The sequence below is a fragment of the Acanthochromis polyacanthus genome, chromosome 1 (assembly GCF_021347895.1).
Source record: "Acanthochromis polyacanthus isolate Apoly-LR-REF ecotype Palm Island chromosome 1, KAUST_Apoly_ChrSc, whole genome shotgun sequence".
NCBI lineage: Eukaryota > Metazoa > Chordata > Actinopteri > Pomacentridae > Acanthochromis > Acanthochromis polyacanthus.
The window spans coordinates 49,287,881-49,310,672 of record NC_067113.1 but is presented as its reverse complement, the minus strand read 5'-3'; the positions used below and the strand labels follow the sequence as shown (position 1 = coordinate 49,310,672).

The following is a 22,792-nucleotide window of genomic DNA, read 5'->3' as shown; positions in this document are numbered from 1 at the left end:
GTTGGAGCAAACAGCTATTTTTAGGTGAATTTTAATTTTTAATTTAAATGAAACATGAAATGTTGTGACTGATTGTAAAAAAAAAACATGATTTCAAGCAGGTGGTTAGTTCAAATAATAACCAAATCAAAAGTTTGGTGACTATTTTTATTTTTATAATCTCTGGTTTTGATAAAAGTTGTAATTTTGCTGACATGCCTTTCATACTTACCAACCGGTTTGGTGATGCAGAGAATTAACGGAGTACTATGAATTCCTTTTAAAGCACTGCTAATTTCGGTGATTTTGATGAAAGATCATCACTTTAGGCTTTGACTTTTCCCAATCCAATGAGACTTTGCACACTACACAATTTCCTCTTCTTTTCCAGTTTCTGGCTCAGACAAATGGTATAGTTTTGGAGATATTGTAACAACAACATGCCTTTTAAACATATTGGTGGGTTTTAGGGTTCAGAGGACTAAAACAGAACTCTAAGGTGAGGTAAAATGACAAATAAAGAACTCTTCCTGTCTTTCTGTCTCCTGTGAAGGACCTCAGGTGTTCTTCCCCCTCACCTCCTCTGGCCTGACCGACCCACCAGCCCGTCACCATGAACTACCTTCGCCGGCGCCTGTCAGACAGCAGCTTCGTGGCCAACCTCCCCAACGGCTACATGATGGACCTGCAGAGGCCGACGCCGCCGGGTTCGTCCACTTCGTCCCCCGCCTCCCCGGCCACAGAGAGGCGGCAGCCCCCGAGCCTCCCGACCCAGCCTCAGGGCTCCGGATCGGCCCCGGTCTCCGGTTCCGGTTCCGGGTCCGGCAGCTTCCTCAGCTCCTTCTCCAGCGTGGTGAAGAGCGCCCAAATGGCCCAGAACGTGGCTGCCGCTGCTCACGCTAAATCGGCGGCAGCTTCTGCAACTGAAGGCGCCTCTGCAGCAGGAAGTCAGCCGGCCAAACCTGTGATACGCAAACCCAAGATCCTGCTGGTGATCGACGACCAGCACACAGACTGGTGAGTGGAAAATGAATACATTCACATTATGCTGCTGGTTTTCTGAAGATCAGTTCAACAAATAATGAACTGAGCTGTGGGGTGTTTGTTTTTTAGTGGTTCTTCCAATTCATTTAAAGTTTTGCTCCATCAGTGAACATCTTGGCTCACTTACTGATTTCACCGAGTGGAAAGAGCATTTAAACAGTTCTGCTACGTGAAGCTGAGCAGAATCTGGAAATAGGAACTGACAGATCAAACTTTGTTTTCTTGTTCTCCTGTCTTTCTTTAGTTGAACCTCTGTAAGACAAATTTACTACACCACCTGTCATAAAAACAAGAAAATATATTAGAAGTCTGTTAAAAACTTCTTTCAAACTAAACTTGTATTATTATTTATGAGGTAAATAACAAACTGGAGCAACTAAACAGTCTTTATTCACATATATTAACCAAAAATCTTCATATTTTCGATGACCTTCTTTAGTCCTGATAACAGCTGCATTCTTGCTGCTGTTGTTTTTATGTTCTTTTCCACAGTCTCTTTTGTTATTGAGTTCCAAATGGTTTCTGGCTGTTCCCAGAGATTTGCTTTGGATGAAACTTTTGTGCGATCGATTTTTGGATTCAATAAATCCCAGATCTGTTCAACAGGATTCAAGTCTTGACTTGGCCAGTACATCAGTTCCAGTGCTCCAGATTCTTTTTTTCTTGGTCCAGTAGTCTCTGTTCAGGTCTGAAGTGTGCTTGGGGTCATTGTCTTCTTGGTAAATGAACCCACAACCAGTCAGGTTCAGTCCAGAAGGGATTCTTGTTTTTATGACAGGTGGTCTTATAAATTTGTTAAGCACTGTAGGTGCCAGCAGAAAGACATTCACATGTATAATTACCATGCATTTGCATTTTAAATTGAGCCAGAATGTTGTTCCTTCTCATCTCTAGCAGAATAGTTTATTTGGGTGCATGCACTCATTTGCTTTTGGACAGATGGATTAAAAAAAATGTTCAATGGAATTTTCACTAGTTTCACTTAAATGCAACTTCAGATCATCTCCCTGAAAACCAATCTGCAAGTTACATGAGAAAATTTAACAGGTTGCTTTTCGATGATATTATGCAATAAAACAACAAAGTCAGTCTGACCAAATGAGTGCAGACGAAGAGAAAGTTGTGGATCAAAAGGACAAGTCAGCTCATAAATATGGCAAACTCATCAGATTGTCAGCTTTCCGACGCCCTTTGAACTACTCATCTGAGACACAATGTTTCATTGAATCTATTGTTACATTTATTTCAGAGAAATCACTAAAACTCTACAAATTTTGTTTAAAAAATTAAAGATTCTGTACAAAACAAAAAAAACTGCCTTACTGTGTGCAACCAAGAAGCCATCAGTGACTCAACTGAGACCAACAGTTATATGTAAAAAAATTCAGGGACTTCAGCCAAATTCAGGATTCAGATGAACTGCAGGCTGTGTTTCAACAAAGCAGAGAACACGAGCATGAAAGCAAATTAAAAATATAAGTAGTAAAATATGCATATGTAGAATACAGAGCCTTTTTTTGTATTGGGAACATCTGTACATCATCTTGTTGTACATCTTGAGTTCATTTAAATTTTAGTTTTGTAAAATAAAAAATCTAAGAAAGTATACTTTATTTTTTCCCTTTTAAATTACATAATTTTAGTATACTTTTCACAAGGCATTTCATAGGTCTCTCTGCTTCTATTCATGGTTGTTCTGTTTCCATAGAGATGCAGGAGTTTCAATTGCAGTGAAAAATGAGTCCATAGTGAGTAAAAATGTGACAAACAAAACATGCCCAATTTTCTCGTACTTTGACCAAAGAGCAGCTTTAAGATGCAACTTTAGAAACAACTTCTGAGCAAATTCTAAGCAGAATTCATTGCCATGTGACGAAAAATTCTACCTAGTAAGTGGCTTGGTTTGACTTTTTTTTGTCCTAAATCAAAACGATTGTTTTGCTTCAGTTTTGAAAACGATGAGACATCTTTTTGTTTATAACGGATTCAAACGTCCTTGGCTTCAGCAGGTTCGCACTTTAGCTCTGTGCCGGAATAAAAATCGTCATGGTAACGAGAGGGAAAAAGTCCTCTTCAAAGGAGATGACAGGAAAATAAATGGGCTTTAATTAGACGAGATGGGTTCATCTCTCGGCAGCAGCACATGTATGAATGTTGGAGGCCGATATCAGCTGCCTTTAGCCGGAGGAATTGATTTCCAGAGCTGCAGCCAAGACATGCAGCAGCCCCGTTTATCATGTTTGTCTCCCCGGATCGATAACCCGCTCTTTCATTTCATGAATTGTTATTCTGTTGCCTGACATTTGCTGGCAGATCGACCTCGATGAGGCTGTTATTAGCCACATCCAGCCCTTTGAATTTATCTACAGAATTAGAGGGGATCATTACGTACAGCAGCCTCCTCTGCAGGGGAGAGCGGGTCGGGGTCTAAAAATGATCTCTAAATTAAAGCTCCCCGCTGACAATCGTGTCAAAAGCCCAGAGATTGCTCTCAATTTTCTGTAAAGCTGGAAGGCGTCCTCTTTTCTTTAAGCCGGCTGGCTGAAATCCCAAAAGGGCTCGATTCTCTTCATGGTCTGGTGTTTCTGAAATGAGCCGTCAGGGGGGATGAACCTCAGTCTGTAGAGGAGCAGCAGCTTCAATTCATCTAAACAGACTGAGTTACTTAAATAAAGACACAAGAATGACAACAGACAAGTGTTCATCTGCTTTGGTTTGGTACTTTTTGTGAAGGACTGTGGTTTGAGCAGCACATGTGTGAGATAATGCAATACAGAGCAACATCCTGGCAATACAACCTACTGTTGTGAAGTTTTGTTTTTGATGATACTGTCATATTCACTTGGATCAAAATAAAAACAATACATACATATATGTATAATTTATACATATACAACAAAATAAAATAAAATTGTAGCTATGACAGCATTTTTTTTTGTACTACCAATAATCAATTTCATAACCAGATTTTGTTCGAAAAAGGGTGTAGGAAGAAGTAAAAGAACTTATCTAGTCCCACCCCTTATTCCTTATCAAAATGCATCACTAAATTCACCCTGAAACACTGTTCAGGTCATGGCCAGTCATTAGTTAACAACAAAACAAACAAACTGTGATGAAAAGGTGTTGATTCAGAGTTTGTGTTGTTGTTGTCATGGATTACAACCCCAAACAGGCATATGGTGTGGTGTCCTGTTTCCACTGTTTGTTGGAAAGAGTAGTTGGAGACGAGTGTAAGGTTTTTGCTGCACAAGTTGCTTAGATTTTCATAAGTGACGAAAACTCAAAGTTCCATATGGGGAAAATCCATTTTGTTGTGTTTTGTGGTTGTTATATACAATACCGTTCAAAAGTTTGGGGTCAGCAAGGCAGTGTTTCAACAACTTTTCCATGAAAATACAGTTTTTTTTTCATGGACATAATTGCACAAGGGTTTTCTAATCATCAGTTAGCCTTTCAGCACCATTAGCTAACACAATGTAGCATTAGAACACAGGAGTGATGGTTGCTGGAAATGTTCCTCTGTACCTCTATGGAGATATTCCATTAAAAATCAGCTGTTTCCAGCTAGAATAGTAATTTACCACTTAAACAATGTCTAGACCATATTTCTGATTAATTTAATGTTATCGTCATTGAAAAATAATGCTTTTCTTTCAAGAATAAAGACATTTTTAAGTGACCCCAAACTTTTGAATGGTATTGTACATGGAGGTCTAATTTACTAGGAGTTTTATTCAGTTTCTGTGTATAAACTAAGGAACCAATAGTTGTCTAGTTCAAACTTTTTGTAATCCTTCACCGCTTCCAGGTGACACATTCAAAAAGTACAGCTACCTCACAGTTCTCCAGGTTAAATACCGTCGAGAGCTGCTTCGACAAAACTCTAAAACTCACCAAATGGCCGCAAGAGTGAACACAAGAGTCTTTATGCACTTCTAGAATCTGAGGAACTGAAGATTCAGTTGATTACTTTGATTTTTGATGGCATTGTCACTGCAACAATAGGAAAATCCTCAATGTTAGCATGTTCTGTGGCTAATGCAGCTAATGTTACCATTGTTTATATGCCCACAGGTCAGAGCTCTGAGGATACTGTAACACTAAGAGACATTCAGAGATGGTAGAAGCTTTAATTTAAATCAATAAACAAGGACCAAGTGGTTTACTGTGCTTTCGGGCTTCAATTAAACCTAAACTCAGCTGGTATTTACATCTGTTAGCTTCTCTCCTGCTCCTTGGGCTCATAAAAACTGCAATTTAATGCAGCTAAATTTTTAATGAAACTGTTCTTGTTTACATATTTTTCTGTTTATGTTGTCGGACAACAGAATAAGTCTGAAATAATGACTGAAAAGCAGCCCATTAAGACAACATGTTAACCAGCAGCTGGTTTTATAACTCACCAGACACATTAACAAAAACAAGTTCTGAGCTGAGAATTTTCACAACAACGATGTAAAATGCTCAGGGAGAACGTCTGAAGCGAAAGAAAGTCCTGGTCTAACTCAGTTAATCACAACAGTTTTACTCCATCATGTCAATCACAGACACAGAGGTAGTCTTCTTCCTGAAGGGGACGGGCACAGCTGCAGTTCAGCTGCATTTAAAGGCACTAAAACAGCCAGTTTAGAACAGGAATAAAACCAGAAGTTATATAGTTATGGCAAAATGAACCAACTTTGTAATATTTTAAACTGAAAAAGATACATTGTGGGAACATGTGAAACTTTCAGTAATTTGCTTAAAAGGACTGAATATGAGTTTTTAATGTGTTTTGCGTGTTAATTCATTTGGACGGTTGAGCTTCACTGTGCAGTTTGACACTGGAAGACTGAGCTAAAAGCGATCGGTTGCATCACTTTCTTATCTGTCGACAGCAACTGCACCTGCAGTCTGACGAATCAGACGACCGCTGGCAGGGAAGTTGAGGAAATGTACCGCCAAATTAAAGCACTGTCTGACGGCAAGATGAAGCTGTGAGAGCATTCTAAATATAGCTTCAACAGATAGTGATTTTTTTTTTTGTATTAGGGGGCTGAAATACATTTTGCTGCTGACCCCGTTCACAGCAGTACGTAAATGAGCTTCCTGACTTGACTGTGACGCACTGAATATAGATACAACTCCACTTTAAAGGAACCGAAGTTCATTTAAGATGTGTACTGTAGGTTAAAATGCATCTTCAGGCATCACAACTGTCTGCAAAACAAACTAGATCCAGTATGCAACTTGCACAAGCTTATGTGGATAATTAAGAAATGTTTTTATTTCTTCAAACATGTCTGGAGGGAATCTTTAACATCAGACAAAGCAAGAACTTTATGAAGCGTCTTTCTCGCAGCTTTCCTTGTTTCCTAAAAGCAGCGTTTCATGAAAAAATCGAAAGCTGTTGGATGAAAAGATGTTCCCTAAGTCTAGCAGCAAATGTTCAGATCTTTGTGTTTGTCTGTGACAGCTTCTCATTATGTGCTTTGTCTGCCTCGTACACTGACGGATAATTTCACTGGTTTTAGTAAAATTCAGACTGAATGGGAGATAAAAGGATGTTTGTTCCACAGAGCTGCTAAGAAAATGTTTAAATGTTTGGCTTTTTATTCCTGAGAGCCAAAATCAAAGGAATAATGTAGAAAATCATCACGATTGGATATTTTTTTTCTACTTTTACTGATCAGAAAAAAGCAGTTTTCAGAAATTAACATGCAAAGTGAGTTTCAGGTTATTTCTGACTGTATTTATTGAGGCTGGACTATATTAGAGGAAACAGACATTGCATTGTTTTTCTGATGTGTATTCTGTGATACACTGCAAAAAAATCAAAGTTTTTAACTGTTGCTTTTTTTTGGAGCAATTTGCTGTTACTTGTTATTTTGACTATTTTCAGTTTTTTGTATTTAAATAAAAATGTTATTTAAGAGATTCTTACAGTCTTTAATTAGGTATATTAAGGATTGAAAAATTTCATGTAGTTTTTTAAACTGTTATTTTACATATTTTCTGCTTTGTTAAATTACTGATAATATCTAGTAAAATCACAAAAGAAGTTTTAATTTGTGGGGGCTAAAACTAAACATAATGTTCACATCAGAAGTCAATATTTTCCACAATTCTTAGTTATTTTACAGTGTATCACCATAACATTGCTGTTTATAGTCTGTGAATTGGCTGCACGATGTTATTATTTTATAGATACTTGCTTTCTTTTTCACAGAATTTGCAGGTTTTGAGCATTACACTTTTGTAACATTTTTAAAACGTGTTTTTTTAACACTGTTTTTCTAGATTTTGTTCCCTCAGTGTATGAAACAGAAAACTTGTCACTAGTGCCTTCTCAAATGCACCACGGAGCTCAGAATTATTAGCTTTGTACAGAAGCTGATTTGAGTAAATGGTTGTTTTTTGGTGGTTTTTTATTATTATTTCAGCGAGATTATGGTAGAAAATGATATTTTCAAGTTTTATGACACAATGTTATGTCACAGATGAGTAGTCCGAGGACCATGGCAGAGTGAATAATTTGACAGTTATCTCTTATGGTTTTTGTGGCTGCAATTTTGGCCGTTTCTGTAAAGATAGCATGTCTTCCAAACCTGCTGGCAGAGTTTTTGGACTTGAGAGATTCATTACGAATTTGGAAAACCATTATTTCATCATTTGTACATGAACACTGATCCTATCCCCTCTATTGTCTCATTTTGCTGCTAGAACAGCTTTTAACCCAGTACAGCACTCAATATTTCTCTCTTCATTCTTTTGAACTTGAACATTTCCATTATTTGCCACAAGATGTCACTGTAGTTCACCTAAATCCTCTCAGATCTCAGTTCTTCTGATGCTGTGACGACTGTTTGACCAGCAGATGGAGACGTCTGACAGCTGCTGAGGTTCATCTCAAACACTCTTCTCTCACTTCAGTCACACGCAGATTAAAATTCTTCACAGTGAAATGATTCATAGGTTTAAATTCACCAGCAGAAGCAAATGTGGTGCACAGCAACACTGGACATGAACGGGGGTTCTGCATACTGTAGATATTTTACTGCGATGTGAACACTACCTGCAGTTCAGCTGAAGAAACCCTGAATTTTTGTCAACTAACTGTTTGTTGCAGCTCAGTCACTAATGGTTTCACAGTTGTAGTGTAGACCACACATTTTTTCACTTTTTACAGAATCTGTCTCAGCCACAGGGTTGAGTTTTGGGATTTTTTTAAAAATGAAGAATATAAATTAAACGATTTTGAGGAAACATCATGATTTTGAGCAAATTTCTTCTTGAGATACACCATTAAAAAAGTTGAAAATCATAGAATTACTCCTAATTTTAGAGTTTCTGACTGTGATAAATGGTATAATTCTGGCGGTTTTCTTTTAGAAATATGTTTTTTCAAATCCACCTGCAGATTAAGAGGTTCTGAGGCTTAGGTTTCAGTATCAGAATAAAATGAAGAACATTTTAATTCCTCTTATAGAAGAATCTCTTCAGTCTGTAGCAGATTATGGTCTTTCGTTCTTCCTCTCCTCCAGATCCACCTGTTCTTCAGTGGTTCATTTGCAAGGTATCACCAAATGTCAGCTGTAAGAGCGTCTGTTAAAGATAAACCCGCAGCAGCGCGAGGTCACGGCTCTAAATGTCCTGACGCCCGCCTCGTTTAATAAATGCTCAGAAAGTGGCCGTAAATCCCAGACCTTTCTCAGACTGTTAATTTCAAATGTCACCGAGTCTCAGAGGCCACTTCAGAGGCTGCAGGTAGAAGCAGCTCCACAGACAGTGCTCGGCTCCAGACGAAAGAAAAACTCGTTAAAAAGCCAAATATTTGGCTGCTGCTTTGGCAACGTGACACGATGCGCCTCTAGGACGATGAGAAATCTGGTTGTGAGCCACTCGTCCTGTTGATCTGTTTGGAAACACTGTTTGTTGCTCTGCTGCTGTAATCTCTGCTCGCTCAAAGGGAAAAGTTAAGATAAAAGTCTCTGAGGCCAAAGTTCTGATTTACTTCATGGCCCCGTATTGATTCCAGATGTAATTTAGTTTTTATTTTTGAAGCCACGTGTGTCCGAGAGGCTTCCAGCAGTCGCTCTCCTCACAGATGTGTCGGTGTTTTTCATGCATTTCCATAAATCAACATTGATCTTATCCAGTCTGCGGTTTAACTGCCAGCAGAACTGTTTTATCTGGAGGAAGAGCTGTGACGGACGGCTGAAGACGCGTCTTTACTCTGCTGCTGGCAGATGTTCAGCAGATAAGGAGACAAAATAAACTGTAACTTCCTCCAACACCTTTTCTCTCCCTGAATCAGTTCTACATCATTTTAACTCACTGTGGGCTCATTTTTCACTGCAAAACAAAGTCCTACAACTCTTTGGAAACAGAACAACCATGAATAGAAGGAGAGAGAACTCAGACATGTCTTATGCAATCGAATAGAATTAGAATGCCGTAAGTCATAAAAAAAATACAAGTAAAAGTTGAACTTCTTTGATTATTTATTTTTACAAAAATTGGGGGAAAAAATGGAATCAACACGTACAACAATTTTCCAGGTGCTCATATTTGTTGTCACTACTGGACAAAAATATGATGGCTCTACATACTACATATTTTACTACTTTCATTTATAATTTAATGCCTTGTAAGCAGTATAGTAGAATAAAAATGGTACAATTCATCAAAAAACTAACAATCTAAAGTACATTTATGTTTTGTTTTTAAAATATGTTGTGCAACATAAGTGTTGGGATGGCATAAATCAGATAAAAGAAACAGCAAAAATTAGGTTTCTTCGATTACTTATTTTTACAAAAATGTAAAAAAAAAAAATTTCAAAATTGTGGTTATTTTTAAAACAAAAAAATCAGCTTCTTTGTTGATCATTTTTTTGTTTCTTGCTTTTAAACCAAAAATAATAAGAAAAAAAAAACATTTTGTTTTGCAGTTTTAAACCAAAAAATTAGAAAACTGTCCTAATTTTCAGTTTTAAACCGACCAACCAAAAAACAATCTTTCTTTTTTAAAGCAAAAAATGGGAAAATAAGTAATCTGGTCATTTTTGTTTTCATTTTTCAAAAAAAAACAAAAACAAGGAGGAGAAACTGTCAATTTTTTGTATGTTTTAATCCCAATACGAGTAAATAGGTCCATGCTTTTATTTTTTGTTTTAAACATAAACAAACAAGAAACCTTGCTTATTTTTTTATCATGCTCTTTCAGATAAAAACAAACTAACAAATAAAAAACAAGGGACTTGTCCCCATAAAAACATTTTAAAAAGAGAGAGAAACTGGGTTCATATTTCTAATTATATGGGCAGTGGAAAAACAAAAAAAGTTTGGTTGAAGGTAGAAAAACCAAACCTAATAAAACATGCTGAGTCACAAACCAATCACTGCTCATTTATATAAAATTAGTTGCTACCAGGGCAGGAAAGTTGAACACAAAAAGCAGCTCTGAAAGTCCAGTAAATTCTAAAAAAAAGTCCAGTTGAATAATTAGCATCGACTCTTTCAGGTTGACTGTAACTGATGTTCATCTGTATGAACGCTGCAGCTTTATTCACCAACTCAGTCCATTGAGATCATTTTAAAGCCTGTAATTGCTTTGTGCCATTTTTTTTTAGCAGTTAAAGTTGTTTTATATCATTTGTGATTTAACAAATGTGCATCTGGACAGATGTAAAATTTTCCTTCATAAATTTACGATTTATTTAATTTGAGCGGATTTATCGTAGACTCTCTATTTTTTTAAATTTTTATTTTAGAAATTGGATGTTGGCCATCTTAATTCTACGTTTCCTGCAGCACGGTATAAAGGAACTGCAGCATTTTGTAAAGAAATAATGCTTTGAAGGATCTCCAAATCATGTTCTTGAAAGGTTAATCACCTGGAGAAAGTCTGTAAGCAGGTGAATGTTTGACTCAGTGCACAGAGAAAGGTTTGAAGTTAGTTTAAGGAGAAGATATCTGCAAAATCTTGCATCCCGTCAGGTTGTTATCAGACTTTGCTGTAATCTGAGAATCCTGAGGTTGAATTAAACGAAGACGATCTCATCAAATCTGATGTGAGGCGCTGAGATGTCATCATTTAGACTCTCAGATCTGCTCAGAAGCCTGCAGATAACAGGATTAAGTTCCCCTAATTATGTTCAATACCGTCTTATCCTTTTAAGGACTTTTTAAATAGTTCTTTGCAGCGTCGGCCTGCTGCTACTTGCACTTTGCAGTTTCTGAACTTTTGCCCTCTCTGCGAGGATTAACAAATGCCACGAGAGGATTTTCGGCTTCTTCTTTTTTTGTGCCAGTGTGTGGACTTCCTGCTTCTTCATCTTCATCTTCTTCTGCAGACAAACATTAAAATCAAATCACAGCCGTCTCCGTATGGCTCAGGGCGACCGGGAGGATCTTACGGTACATGAAGAGGCCAACGCTGCCAGAAGCCGCTGAATTGAGCAATCAGACGCTCCTATCATTCAGGACGCTGTTCAAACACTCTGACAGCTACTTGGCGGACGCTGGTCGGCGTCGGCCTGGGAGAGAGCTGGGGAGGCAGAGAGGGAGACATGGAGGCAGAAAAGGAGGGATTGTTGCCGGTTGCGGTGATGCTCTCAGAGCTGTGTACCGCTTTTGTGCATCAGTCATTGCTGGAGGCCAAAGCTGTCAGTGCAGAGCGCTGTTTCCCCGGAGACCTCAGCCTCTCCGCTGGAATGCCCAGGAGGAAATTCAGCCTCAGGGGGTGAAGGATGGACGGACGGACACCACCGGCCTCCACTCTGATACGTCCACTCAGCATTCGAGTCCCATTGTTCAGGAAAAACCGGAGAAAATGATGAATAACCTGCAAGACGTCAGAGGGAAAGATCAAGACAAGACTTGACACCGAACACCTGCAGATTTTAGTGGTTAAATTTGGGCTTCAGGATTTTTCACTATTTTCACCGATAAGTCAAACAACTGATTTAATTGTCAGTGATATCAAAGAGACTTGGACACTTGTGAACTTGTAAAATGTCAGTTACTGAGCAAATTAATTTAGATAGCATGTAATCACACATTGAAGAAGTTATTCAAAGTGCTTTACGGGAAAAGGTTTAAAAAATGTCAACTAACAAGTTATTTTAATACAAGATGTGATAACAAGAAAAGCACTGAGAGAATCACCAAGGCTGCTCAGGCGTTGTATAATTTCCAACAGATAAATACACAGAGGTCAATTTGTAGAAGAATTGTCAGCAGGCAGCTGATTTAGTGTTCACGTGTTGTCATGGTTACATTTAGGGATGTGCTCGACTAGTCCTTTAATCGTTTAACCGCCTACTCATTTATTAAACATTCAGTATTTTACTAGTCAGTTAAACGCTGCATTAAACATCATGCACCTTGTTCTTCGTGCATCTGCCTCGGATTCTTTGTAAACAGGCTGAGCAGCCAGGGAGAGAATCGCTCCTCCTCCCCTCCCCTCACCTCACACATAGCAGGGGGCGGGGCCACACAGTCTGGGGAAGAAAGTTTGGAAAGGTAAAGTGAGAAGATGGCGACGCTCCCGCATAAGAAAATCAGCACCGTTTGGCAGTATTTTGACGCAGCAGATGACAAGGTCGGCTGTGTAAGCAGAAACTCGCTTATAACCACTCTACCGGAGCGATGAGAAACCACATCCATAGTAGACACCTCGATGTAGACCTGCAGGGTGAAGATGGCGCGGCCGGGCCCGGCGGGCATGGCGGTGTGATGACGCTGTGATGCTCACCGCACAGCAAAGATTACACAACTGATTTGTGAAATGACTGCCCGTGATATGCTGCCGCTGTCTTTTGTTGAAGGCAAAGGCTTCACAAAGTTAATGCAGTATATCGAGCCTGAATACACAGTGCCGATTCGCAAAAAAATAAAAAAAAAACATTTGCATTTTAAACTTTTAATGAAATATATGTACTAAATTGCAAGTTTTCTGGCTTTATGGACTAGCTGACTAGTCGCAAATAAAATTTGCGACTAGTCGGTGGGGAAATTAGTCGAAATTCCCATCCCTAGTTACATTAAAGCCATGCTGCTATCTCGCAAGGACATAGAAGTCTTTAACAAATCTGTGGATCCAGAATATAAGATGCATCACTACTAAAATCTAATCACTTGGTCCTTGTGTCATTTCTGACCTTCCCTGAAAATTTCATCCAAATTTGTTAGTCCGTTTTTGAATAATGTTGGTAACAGACACAGATTTAAATAAACAAACCCCAGTACCGACAAACTGAATAAAGTGTTGTTTTATGTACATTTAAATCAAAGGTTCAAAAAACAAAAAATGTAACACGTCAAAGACAAAACTAGGATAAAATTAGATTATTTAAATTGATCACAAACAGTATAGAAAAGCTGAATAAAGTGAGAAAGTTATTATTAGTGTGTTTAAAAATTCAATTAAATAAACAAAATAGATATGTGACAAGTTGAATAAAGTGCACAAGTTATTTGACTGTGAAAGTACAGTTTTCACTGTATTCCATCAGGCAAAAAAAGTTAATTTGCAGATTTTTGAAATATGTTATGTAAATTAATGATTGAAAAAATTGTAATTTTTGAAATCCTTAATTTACAAACTTCACTTTTTTTTTTTAGCTATAGGTAATATTTAATAAAATAACAGAAAAAAATATTTTTCATAAAAACATAAAAACATATAAAAAAAATCTATATTTTGCAAACAGTAATTTGTTCTTTTACAATTTGTGAGAGAAACACTGCATTAATCAATCAATCAACCAGACTTTATTTATATAGCGCTTTTCATACAGTTAAAGCAACACAAAGTGCTTTGCAACATTTAAAAACATTTAAAACAAGAAAACCCATCCCTCCCTCCACACACACACACACACACACACACCACTGACTGACTAGCTGATTTACTGTGTTTAAATCAGCTAAAAATTGCATTATTTTACAGATATTTGCCATTAATTTCACAATTATTTAAATTTATTTTACAGTTTTTAAACATTACAGTATTCCATCGTTGCTTGTTGCTGGATTTTTTTTTTAGTGTTACATCCAGTTTTGTGGAGGAGATACAAATAGAAGCAGTGATAAATGCTGAAACCCTGGAGGGACAATGCAGTCAGTTTTGTCCCCATCTATGACTCATGCGCTTCCTATTAGTGGTACACAAAAGAGGGAACATATTCTCATGGTTTAAAAAATCAGGAATCCAGCTTCTCTGTGTTTATGTAGTGGGTGTGTGCTCGGCTGAGGGACGGAAAGCCCAGAGCTCTCTGCGGAGCCGAATGTTTACGTTTGAACACATGTAAAACTCTTGTCGAGGCCCGGAAAACCCGGCAGCCTGTAAATTAGATCGATCGCTCAGAGTGACGACATGTTTTTGCAGCACCTTGAAACGCATACCGGTCATTTTTAACCTCTTAGCCGCTGAACGTATGTAGGTCGCTGAAGATTCACGGCTTGCAAAAATTACACAGAATGAGCAAAGCAAAACTTTCAACTCCAGCAGCTGGGAGACGTTAAGATCCTTCTTGGTCGCCGTGATGAAAAAACAGAGGAGGCGGACAAGTGAGATGCAAAAAGGGAAATGTGTTTAGGTTCAAAGGTGCCCAAAATCCCCAACCAGCCCGTCCCAGTAACCGACGCCCTCCAGCATGAAGCTCAGATCTCCAGCCCGAAGCCAAGGACAGATTGTCCCACGCCTGCGATGGGTGAGAGGTCAACGCTGAGACCCGGAGATCTCTGAGATGAGGCCATGAAGACGAAACAATCACAAAAGTGCTCCTGAAAGCGGAGATCTGGAATTAAACAGCTAATATGCATTGTCAAATTAACATGAGAACATGCTGGAGATGATTGCTGCAAGTTGTATGTTCAGTTTTCCTCCAAATCACACCAATGATAGAACTTTTTGCACCTAAAAAGCTACATTTTAGCAAGATGTGTTGCGTCTGTCCTCAGGATTTGAACTAAAGTTGGTCACCACTGCACGAAACTCGACTGTTCTTGCAAACAGCTTCAGTAAAAACTTAAAATAATAAATCTTTCAGAGGTGTTGAAGTAACCCTAATATGAATTTTATGGTACAGGAAAGGTTGTTGCAAAACAAACTAGCAGATTTCCCTCTAATCTGAACTTGTGGCTCACAATGTGAAAAGAAGATTAGAGGTTTGTGGTTAAAGTTCTGCTGCAGCGGTTCAAAACTCTGCATTTCTACAGTGGAACAAAAAGGCCTCTCAGAGAGCCTGTGCTTTCTTGTGAAAATCATTTCTTCTTCCTAATTTTTGAGGACACGTGCATTTCTCAGTAAAACGTTATCTACTGTGTGCTTGTGATTGTTCATGTTGTCAATACCTCACAGTGAAAATCCATTTTTATAGACATAGAAACGGAGGAACGAGTAGTCATCGAGCTAAAACTTTGCAAAATCCTACCCCTTCACCGATCTATTCAGAATGAGCAGCTGTCTCTCAGTCCACCAGGTTGATTTACCTTCTAGATGTGCTTCTGCTTGAGTGATGCTGCTCAAATATTAGGAAACAGCACAATGGTTGGTTGGTTGATTGATTGATTGATTGGTTGGTGTTTACTTGGTGGTTGGTAGGTTGAGCGGTCGGTTGGTCGATCAGTTGGTTGATTGGTCCATCCAGAATATAATATCTCAAACACTATTGCATGGATTACTATGATAGTTAGTTCAAGACGAATCCTATTAGACTTAATGAACCCATGACCTTTTCTTTTGCCACCAGCTTGAGTTTGGCATTTGTGATATTGAGTGAAACATCTCAATGACTACTGAGGTGCCAGTAAATTTACTGCAGACATTAATGTTCACTTTAGGATTGATTGTAATACCTTTAGTGGCGTCTTCACTGTTTTCAACTCGTCCGTTACTTTGATTTATGACCAAATACTTGCAAAACAAACAACAGCCTCAATTAGAAAACAGTTTGGTTACTGGAAACTGTGTTAGGTTGGGTCTTAACCTCTGATTGGTTGGATAACATGTTGGCAGAACTAAACAACCAATAAACAAGTGTGATTGTCCAATGTACACTTAAAATAACCAAAAAAACAGGACCATGTCAACTTTCCACAGTGGTTTTTTTTTGTTCTGTATACAAACTAGGCCTTTAAATAGCACAGAGAATCCACATGTGTGTGTTGGTTGGCCTAAATACTGCAGGTCTGATGGTCAGTGAGATAATTCTGCCAGTAACTGGAACCTCCGAGTCTCAAACCGAAAGCAAACCGAATGCTAAACTTTAAATCAGTGACTGGATGCTTTGATTTGTTGGATTAATTTAGTTTCACCTTGACCACAAACCAGATTATGACTGGAGTAAAAAATAAGTAGAAATAACAGGAGCTATCTCTCAATCAGTTATTGGAAGCCTTTTATTTCACTAGTTGCTCTTTGTCCAGCGATTCTGTTTGCTCAAAGCAAGGTCAGATTCTGTAATCATGGAAAATATGAGTCATTATTTTTGCCTACTTGCAAGGTATTTTGGAAGGTCTGTTGAAATTTCAGCTCCACTTCAATCAAATAAACAAAGATATTTTAAGGTTGTTTTGACTGTCGGAAGAGTTCAGAGCACGAACTCTGTACTGAAAGGGAAGAATCCACGTTTAGGTGCACATGTGGCTAAAAGGTAGTAAAAAAATCAACCTGTGCAGTATACATTTAGCATTTGAAAGTTGATTTAAATTGCAGAAGTGGCATATGTGCAGGGTAGAACCTAAATAAAATGCTCAGTTTTTTGTCTTTTCCTTCACATTTTGTTTCCTTTTTCGATTGCAGGGCGAAGTATTTCCGAGGAAAGAAGCTGAACGGAGAGTACGAGATCCGAGTGGAGCAGGTACGGCTTATTTATGAAAAATTTAAACGCTACAAAACTCTGTTTTATACATTCAGACAGCCTTTAATGCATTCACATGCTGGATGATGTTTACAAATGTGGTGTAAATGAGCAGATTACCTTCTGCCAGCCATGATCAAACTGAATAATATAATAGATAAATAGAATTTTTTGAAAAGCGGTGGACAAAAGTGACAAAACCAGAAATGAATAATGAGCCACAAGATGTAGCATGAAACGAAAGTGACTGTTTTCTTTGCTGAATGAATTGTTTTTCTGTGTCAGAACACCTCAGAGTATATGATCAGTCTTATTCCATGTATAAATCAAAAACTGTTTTCTTGTGAAATCTATTGTATTATTGTGACCTGGCTTACTTATCATATTCAATAGGATACTAGCATTTGTCCTTTTAAACTTTTTGTAAAGTAAAACTTGGACACTTTGAGAAATGTGGAGGTCATAGCTGGGAGGCCATTAGCTTAGCTTAGCATAAAGACTGGAAGCAAGGGAAATAGTTAGCAGGTAAAGCAAAAATCTGCTTACTAGGATGTCTAACGCTTACAATTTCCGTCTTATATCTCATTTCTTGAATCTGTACAAAACCCAAAAAACAAAATTTGCGATTTTGTGAAGGAATGCAGCGTTTTATATTATTATAGTAAGAATTATGGACAATTTGACTTTTGGATGTTTTCATTTCCTAAAAGTAAATGAAAATGGAGAATATATTTTTTGCCTTTTTTGTTTTCAGTCCAACTGTGACTCCAAAACTGAGATAGATTTTAGATTCTTCCAGTCTTTTGCTAAGCTAAGTTTAGCTAATCACCTCCTATATGTAGCTCCACAAGCTTCTCATTTAATGCTTGGATGGATTTTAATCCGATACAGTTGGGACAATATTTCATACAGTAAGCATAGAAATCTGTTTATATGTCTAGACATGCTGTATTTGTGTAGATGGGGTCTAATTTACCTCAAAGAACTGCTCGGTGATGCATGTGTGAGCCATTGTTGAGTCGGTCTTTGAAACGGAGTGGTGGGTTTTTATTGGAGGAGGGACTAGTGATTTTACAGCCTCTGTACTGTTGTGGTCACATCGTCTTTCTGGGACTTTCAGGGTTGGAGAGAGTCGAAACTTTACCATGATTTGTGATTTTTCCTTTTTTGTGGCGTCTTAGTTATTGAACCCCAATAAAAACTGGACAAATTAAGTCGACCCGTTGACTTAATAGACCCAATGAACCCCTCAAAGCTCAGATACGTCTTTGGCTGACCTATTTAGAGCCCGTTGGACCCTCCACTCTTTCCCAGAAGCCTTTGCATTGACGATAACAAGCCAGTCACTAATTGCCTTCAGCAGCCAGACTCTTCCTCGGCTGTTTGTGCACCTCGCTGAGCCCGAGGACGATGGAAACCTGATCTCTGTGTGAAAACTTAGCGACATGCAGAGATGAACCCTTTTAGGGGATGACAATAAAACCCCAGAAGCCCTTTGCACTTTCTCCTCCTTTCTCCAATCCAGCTCTTGTTGGCTTTTAACGTCTTTAAGTATCTCAACCCAGCAAACACTTGGACGTTGAACAGTCTTTTTACATTGAACTGAACTTATATTGAGAAAGTACCGATATTAACCCTCTGAACCCCAAAAACCACCAGCATGCTAACTTCTAAAACATATTTATACCATTTATCACAGCCAGAAACCTTAAAAACAGAATGTTTGGCACTTTGGGAAAAAAACAACTTCAACACAAACTTCAAATTTTTCTAGGGAGTAGTGGTAAAGACAACTTGGACATGGACAAAAATGCATAAAATGTTGTTTTTTTTTGCACGGGAAATATTAAGTAGGAGTTCCAGTTGAACCCACTGAACCCCAAAATCCACTGACAGGTTTGAAAATCATATTAACTTAAAACTGTTGCCAGAAACTGTGACAATTTACACACTTAGGCACTTAGCGTTGTAAATTTTTATATTCTTCTTTTTTATTCCTATTTAATTGCTAACCTCTCCATTAATTGTGTATATTTCATTGACCTTTGCTTATTGTACTCTGGCAAAACAGTTTCCTCCGGGATGAATAAAGTTTATTTTCTCTTATCTGAAATAAGCAAATGTAACTTTTACTGTTTCTTTTTTATGATTAATAGCATTCTGACTTTAACACAAATTATATCTCCTCAGTTTTCTTAATATTCTGTTTCAATAGAATAAATTATTCCACAGTGAGTAAAAATGAGACGGTTAGGGAAAAAAAACCCTCAAAAACTGAGCTACAGCAGTAACAGTGACAGTTTTATCATATTCTGATCTCTGTCATATTGTGTTTGTCTTGTTTAAATGGACTTTCCACTCGGCCAGCATATGCTAGATGCATTGTGGGTAAACTCCCCAACCATCACTCTGCTGCCATATAAGGTGCCATCTTCAGCCTCACCGCAGCATGTGATGCAGAGAAGAGGCCTGACGCCGATCTGTGTGAAGGAGCTGAAGACAGAGCGAGCGGCTTTGAGTAAAGCTGCCACCTCCACCATCCCCAGCCGCTGCCTTGTGGCTCATTTGTGCAGCCATTATTGTGGATTACTCCCTCTTATTTACATGACCCACTTTGAAGTTACATTTGGCGGACGCCGGAGGTCCTGTGTCCACCGGGCAACTCCGTTTTAACCACCGAACAGATGCTCTGGGGAGCGCCGGTGGTGGTTTCTTTGTACTCCTGTAAGTGACTAATAAAAACAGGCTGCTTTTATCACAGAATCACGACATATGTTCAGTAGTAGCTCTCGAAGCTCCCGGTGCCGTAAACATGCCAAACCTGCCTCACAGCTTGATCTCTTTAACAGCCAGGGGTTTCCGACTTCAAGGCCAAATATTAAAAAGGTCCCTAATACACTGAGCATGTCCAGAGCTGCTCTGTCAGTTAATCCTCGGTGGGCTGAAAGCAGAGTTAATGTGCAGTCACATCAGGTCAGAGCTGATACATCATCGTGAGCCTCTGAGTCACTTAAATCCTGGAAAACAACAACACAGAAATACAAAATGCTTCCGCTCACTTTCCGCTCCAGCATCCGCTTTTTTTCATGACCCGAGTCGTGTTTTTAACCAGATTAGCTGCACTAACAGCTGCGTGAGGCTGTATTTAGACCTGGCTGTGCTCTGAGCTACATGCTAATGGTAATGCTAACACGCTAATGTTTAGCAGGTATCATGATTTATCTGTTCACCGTGTTAGTTTAGCTTGTTAGCATGCAGCATTAATGACTATTTTTCTATGAATTGATCGATTTTACCATTTAAAAAAAACAATAAAGCAAAATGACTGTTTCTTTAAGGTGCTTTCATTTTGACAAACCATGCAATACAGTATGAAATGTCCTATTTTCACATTTTTTTTAAATACAGCTTTTGAGGATTATCATATTACGCTATTTTTCACATTTTTTCTGGTTTGTGCTGCCAGATTTTCTTCTTTTTTGTTAGTTTCTTTTTTATAGTGTACACAATGTCAACATTGATAGTCAGTATATTTACAAATAGTATTTTATTGTTTTTTCTGTATGTAAATCAGCTTAAAAATATTACTTTGCAGATATTTTTTCAACATTATCATATTTCATTATTTTTCCACATTTTTTCTTGCACACTAGCTGTTTTTTTGTCTTTTTTTAAACACAATTTTCTTAATTTATTTTAGTTATGCATTTTCTTTATTTATCTTTTACAGTATGCATGGTGTCTGCAGCAAAAATCTGCATTTTTACAAATAATAATAATTACTGTTATTTTACAATGAGGGATGTAAAATGACCCTGTTTTACTGTTTGTAAAGCAGCTAAAAATATAATAATTTTACATATATTTTCTATTATTTTAGTGTGGTTTTTTTTTTACAATTTTTGAGCAATGTAGCATTCTACTTTTTTTTTTTTTTTTTACATATTTTTTATGGCACACTTGTTGCCAGATTTTCATGTTGATATTTTTTCTTTTCTTTACATTTATTTTTCATTTTTACAGTGTACATAATGTCAACATTAAACATCCCTATTTTTTACAGTAAGTGACTAGAAAATTACACTGTTACTCTGTTAATCAACTAAAAATATCTTTATTTTACAGTTATTTGCCATTGTTTTCTGTTTTTGAATTTTACAATATTCCATGCAGTTTTTATGAGAATTTTATCAACTTCTCTTCAGTTAATTATTTTTTGTTACATTATAGAAATTAGTTTACTCTCCTCTCACTTATGTGTTACGTCGACACATATGGTCACCACTTTACATTAGGAGTTAGAGGTTTGGTGTGATCATTCACTATTCACACAGATCTTTGGAGCTCAGAGGATCAGATGTCGACTTTTATGTCTTTTGTGCCCTTTGAGGAATCTTAGACTTGAGCTTTTCCAAGTCCTGCTCATTTGACATCTTGCACCCTGAACTCTTCCATCAGGCCTGCAGTGTTTATTGGCATTTTAGAAATGACGACGATCTTTGGTAAAAAAAAAATAAAAATCTCAAAAATGTTCTCAGCAATCAAAGCTGATCACATTTGTAATGACGCCCAACAAAAGCCTCCCAGACAAACTGCCTGTTTACTGCCCACAAGTCATAAACACTGCAATTTACACAGTTGGACAAATTAAACAGAACTGAAGAGCTCCGTTGTTTGGAAATAAAGAACAAGGGGCGGTTCTGTCGGGGCTTTTGACGGCCCATGTGGGGTTTTGGGTCGTGCGGGGCAACATCTGCTCAGCAGGCGAATGACCTCAGCGCTGTCCACACTCAGCTGTCTGTACGATAGTCTTCTTCGGCGGGTATTTAGCCATGACACGGGGCATCTGGACAAAAACTCAAGACACATGATTCGGTTTGTTGTTTGCTGCAGACTTTTTGCTACTCTTAGACCTTCTGTTGCTCTTTTTGCATTCAGCATCTGTCTTAAATTTCACCATTTAATGCCCCAGTGGATTAATTCACTGCTGTACAAGGTGGTAGTGATTAGCAAATACTTCTCTGTGGGTCGCATGAATAGTTCACTGTACTTCAGACTTCACAATTGCATCAGTGTGCGATTCAACCGAGCTTATCGAGAATTACACAAGAATTTCAGATGTAGTCAACAAGAAAGTATCTGCCCTGCAACTACTGTATGTTTCCCATGTGCCGAACACTGCAGTCTGCTTTCTTTTAATTAATGCGTAAAACTGATAAACTGCCACATTGAACGATAAAACAACACACAATGCAGGTATATTTAACAGCTGTATTTTTGTCGTATTTTCTCTTCAAAGTTGTTCATCTAGGCCTTAGTTTTCCCCAATGAAACGAGCAATAAAAGAAACTCTTTGTTTCAGAAAACGTCTATTTTCAGGTGAGCAGAAACCACACAATAAGAGTATGGGACAGAGTGATTTTTATCAGCATCCACTGGGAACCCAAAATGAAAAAAAACAACTATCATTGGAACAAGGTCAGCATTAAAAGGAAAATAATAGGCACTTGTGAAGGGGAACAAAATGAAAGTTCACTCGGGTTAATAATAGCTTAGATCTGCGCAAACCGTTCTGGGAACATCTATTTTTTTTTTAAATTTGCCTTTGTGGCCTCCCTAAAACACATGTTTCAAGTGCTCTTTTTCATAATTATATCTATGAAGTAGGCTTTGCTTTCAGTGTTGAATGTTTATTTAGGATTTTTAAAAGTAATTTATATGTAAATACACTCAACAAAAATATAAACGCAACGCTTTTGTTTTTGCTCCCATTTTTTATGAGATGAACTCAGAGATCTAAAACTTTTTCCACATACACAATATCACCATTTCCCTCAATTATTGTTCTCAAATCTGTCTAAATCTGTGATAGTGAGCACTTCTCCTTTGCTGAGATAATCCATCCCACCTCACAGG

The 22,792-nt window shown here is 37.9% G+C and overlaps 1 protein-coding gene across 2 annotated transcripts in view; it reads left to right on the top strand.

The window, feature by feature from the left end:
* Positions 1-22,792, top strand: part of LOC110947979 (synapsin-3-like) — a 154,613-nt gene that overhangs the window by 18,091 nt on the left and 113,730 nt on the right. For both annotated transcript variants that reach the window (XM_051957584.1, XM_051957653.1), the window contains exons 2-3: positions 533-996; positions 16,819-16,876. In XM_051957584.1, the coding sequence (XP_051813544.1) occupies positions 593-996; positions 16,819-16,876 (462 nt within the window). In that variant the 5' untranslated portion in view covers positions 533-592. The remainder of the gene's footprint in view (positions 1-532; positions 997-16,818; positions 16,877-22,792) is intronic.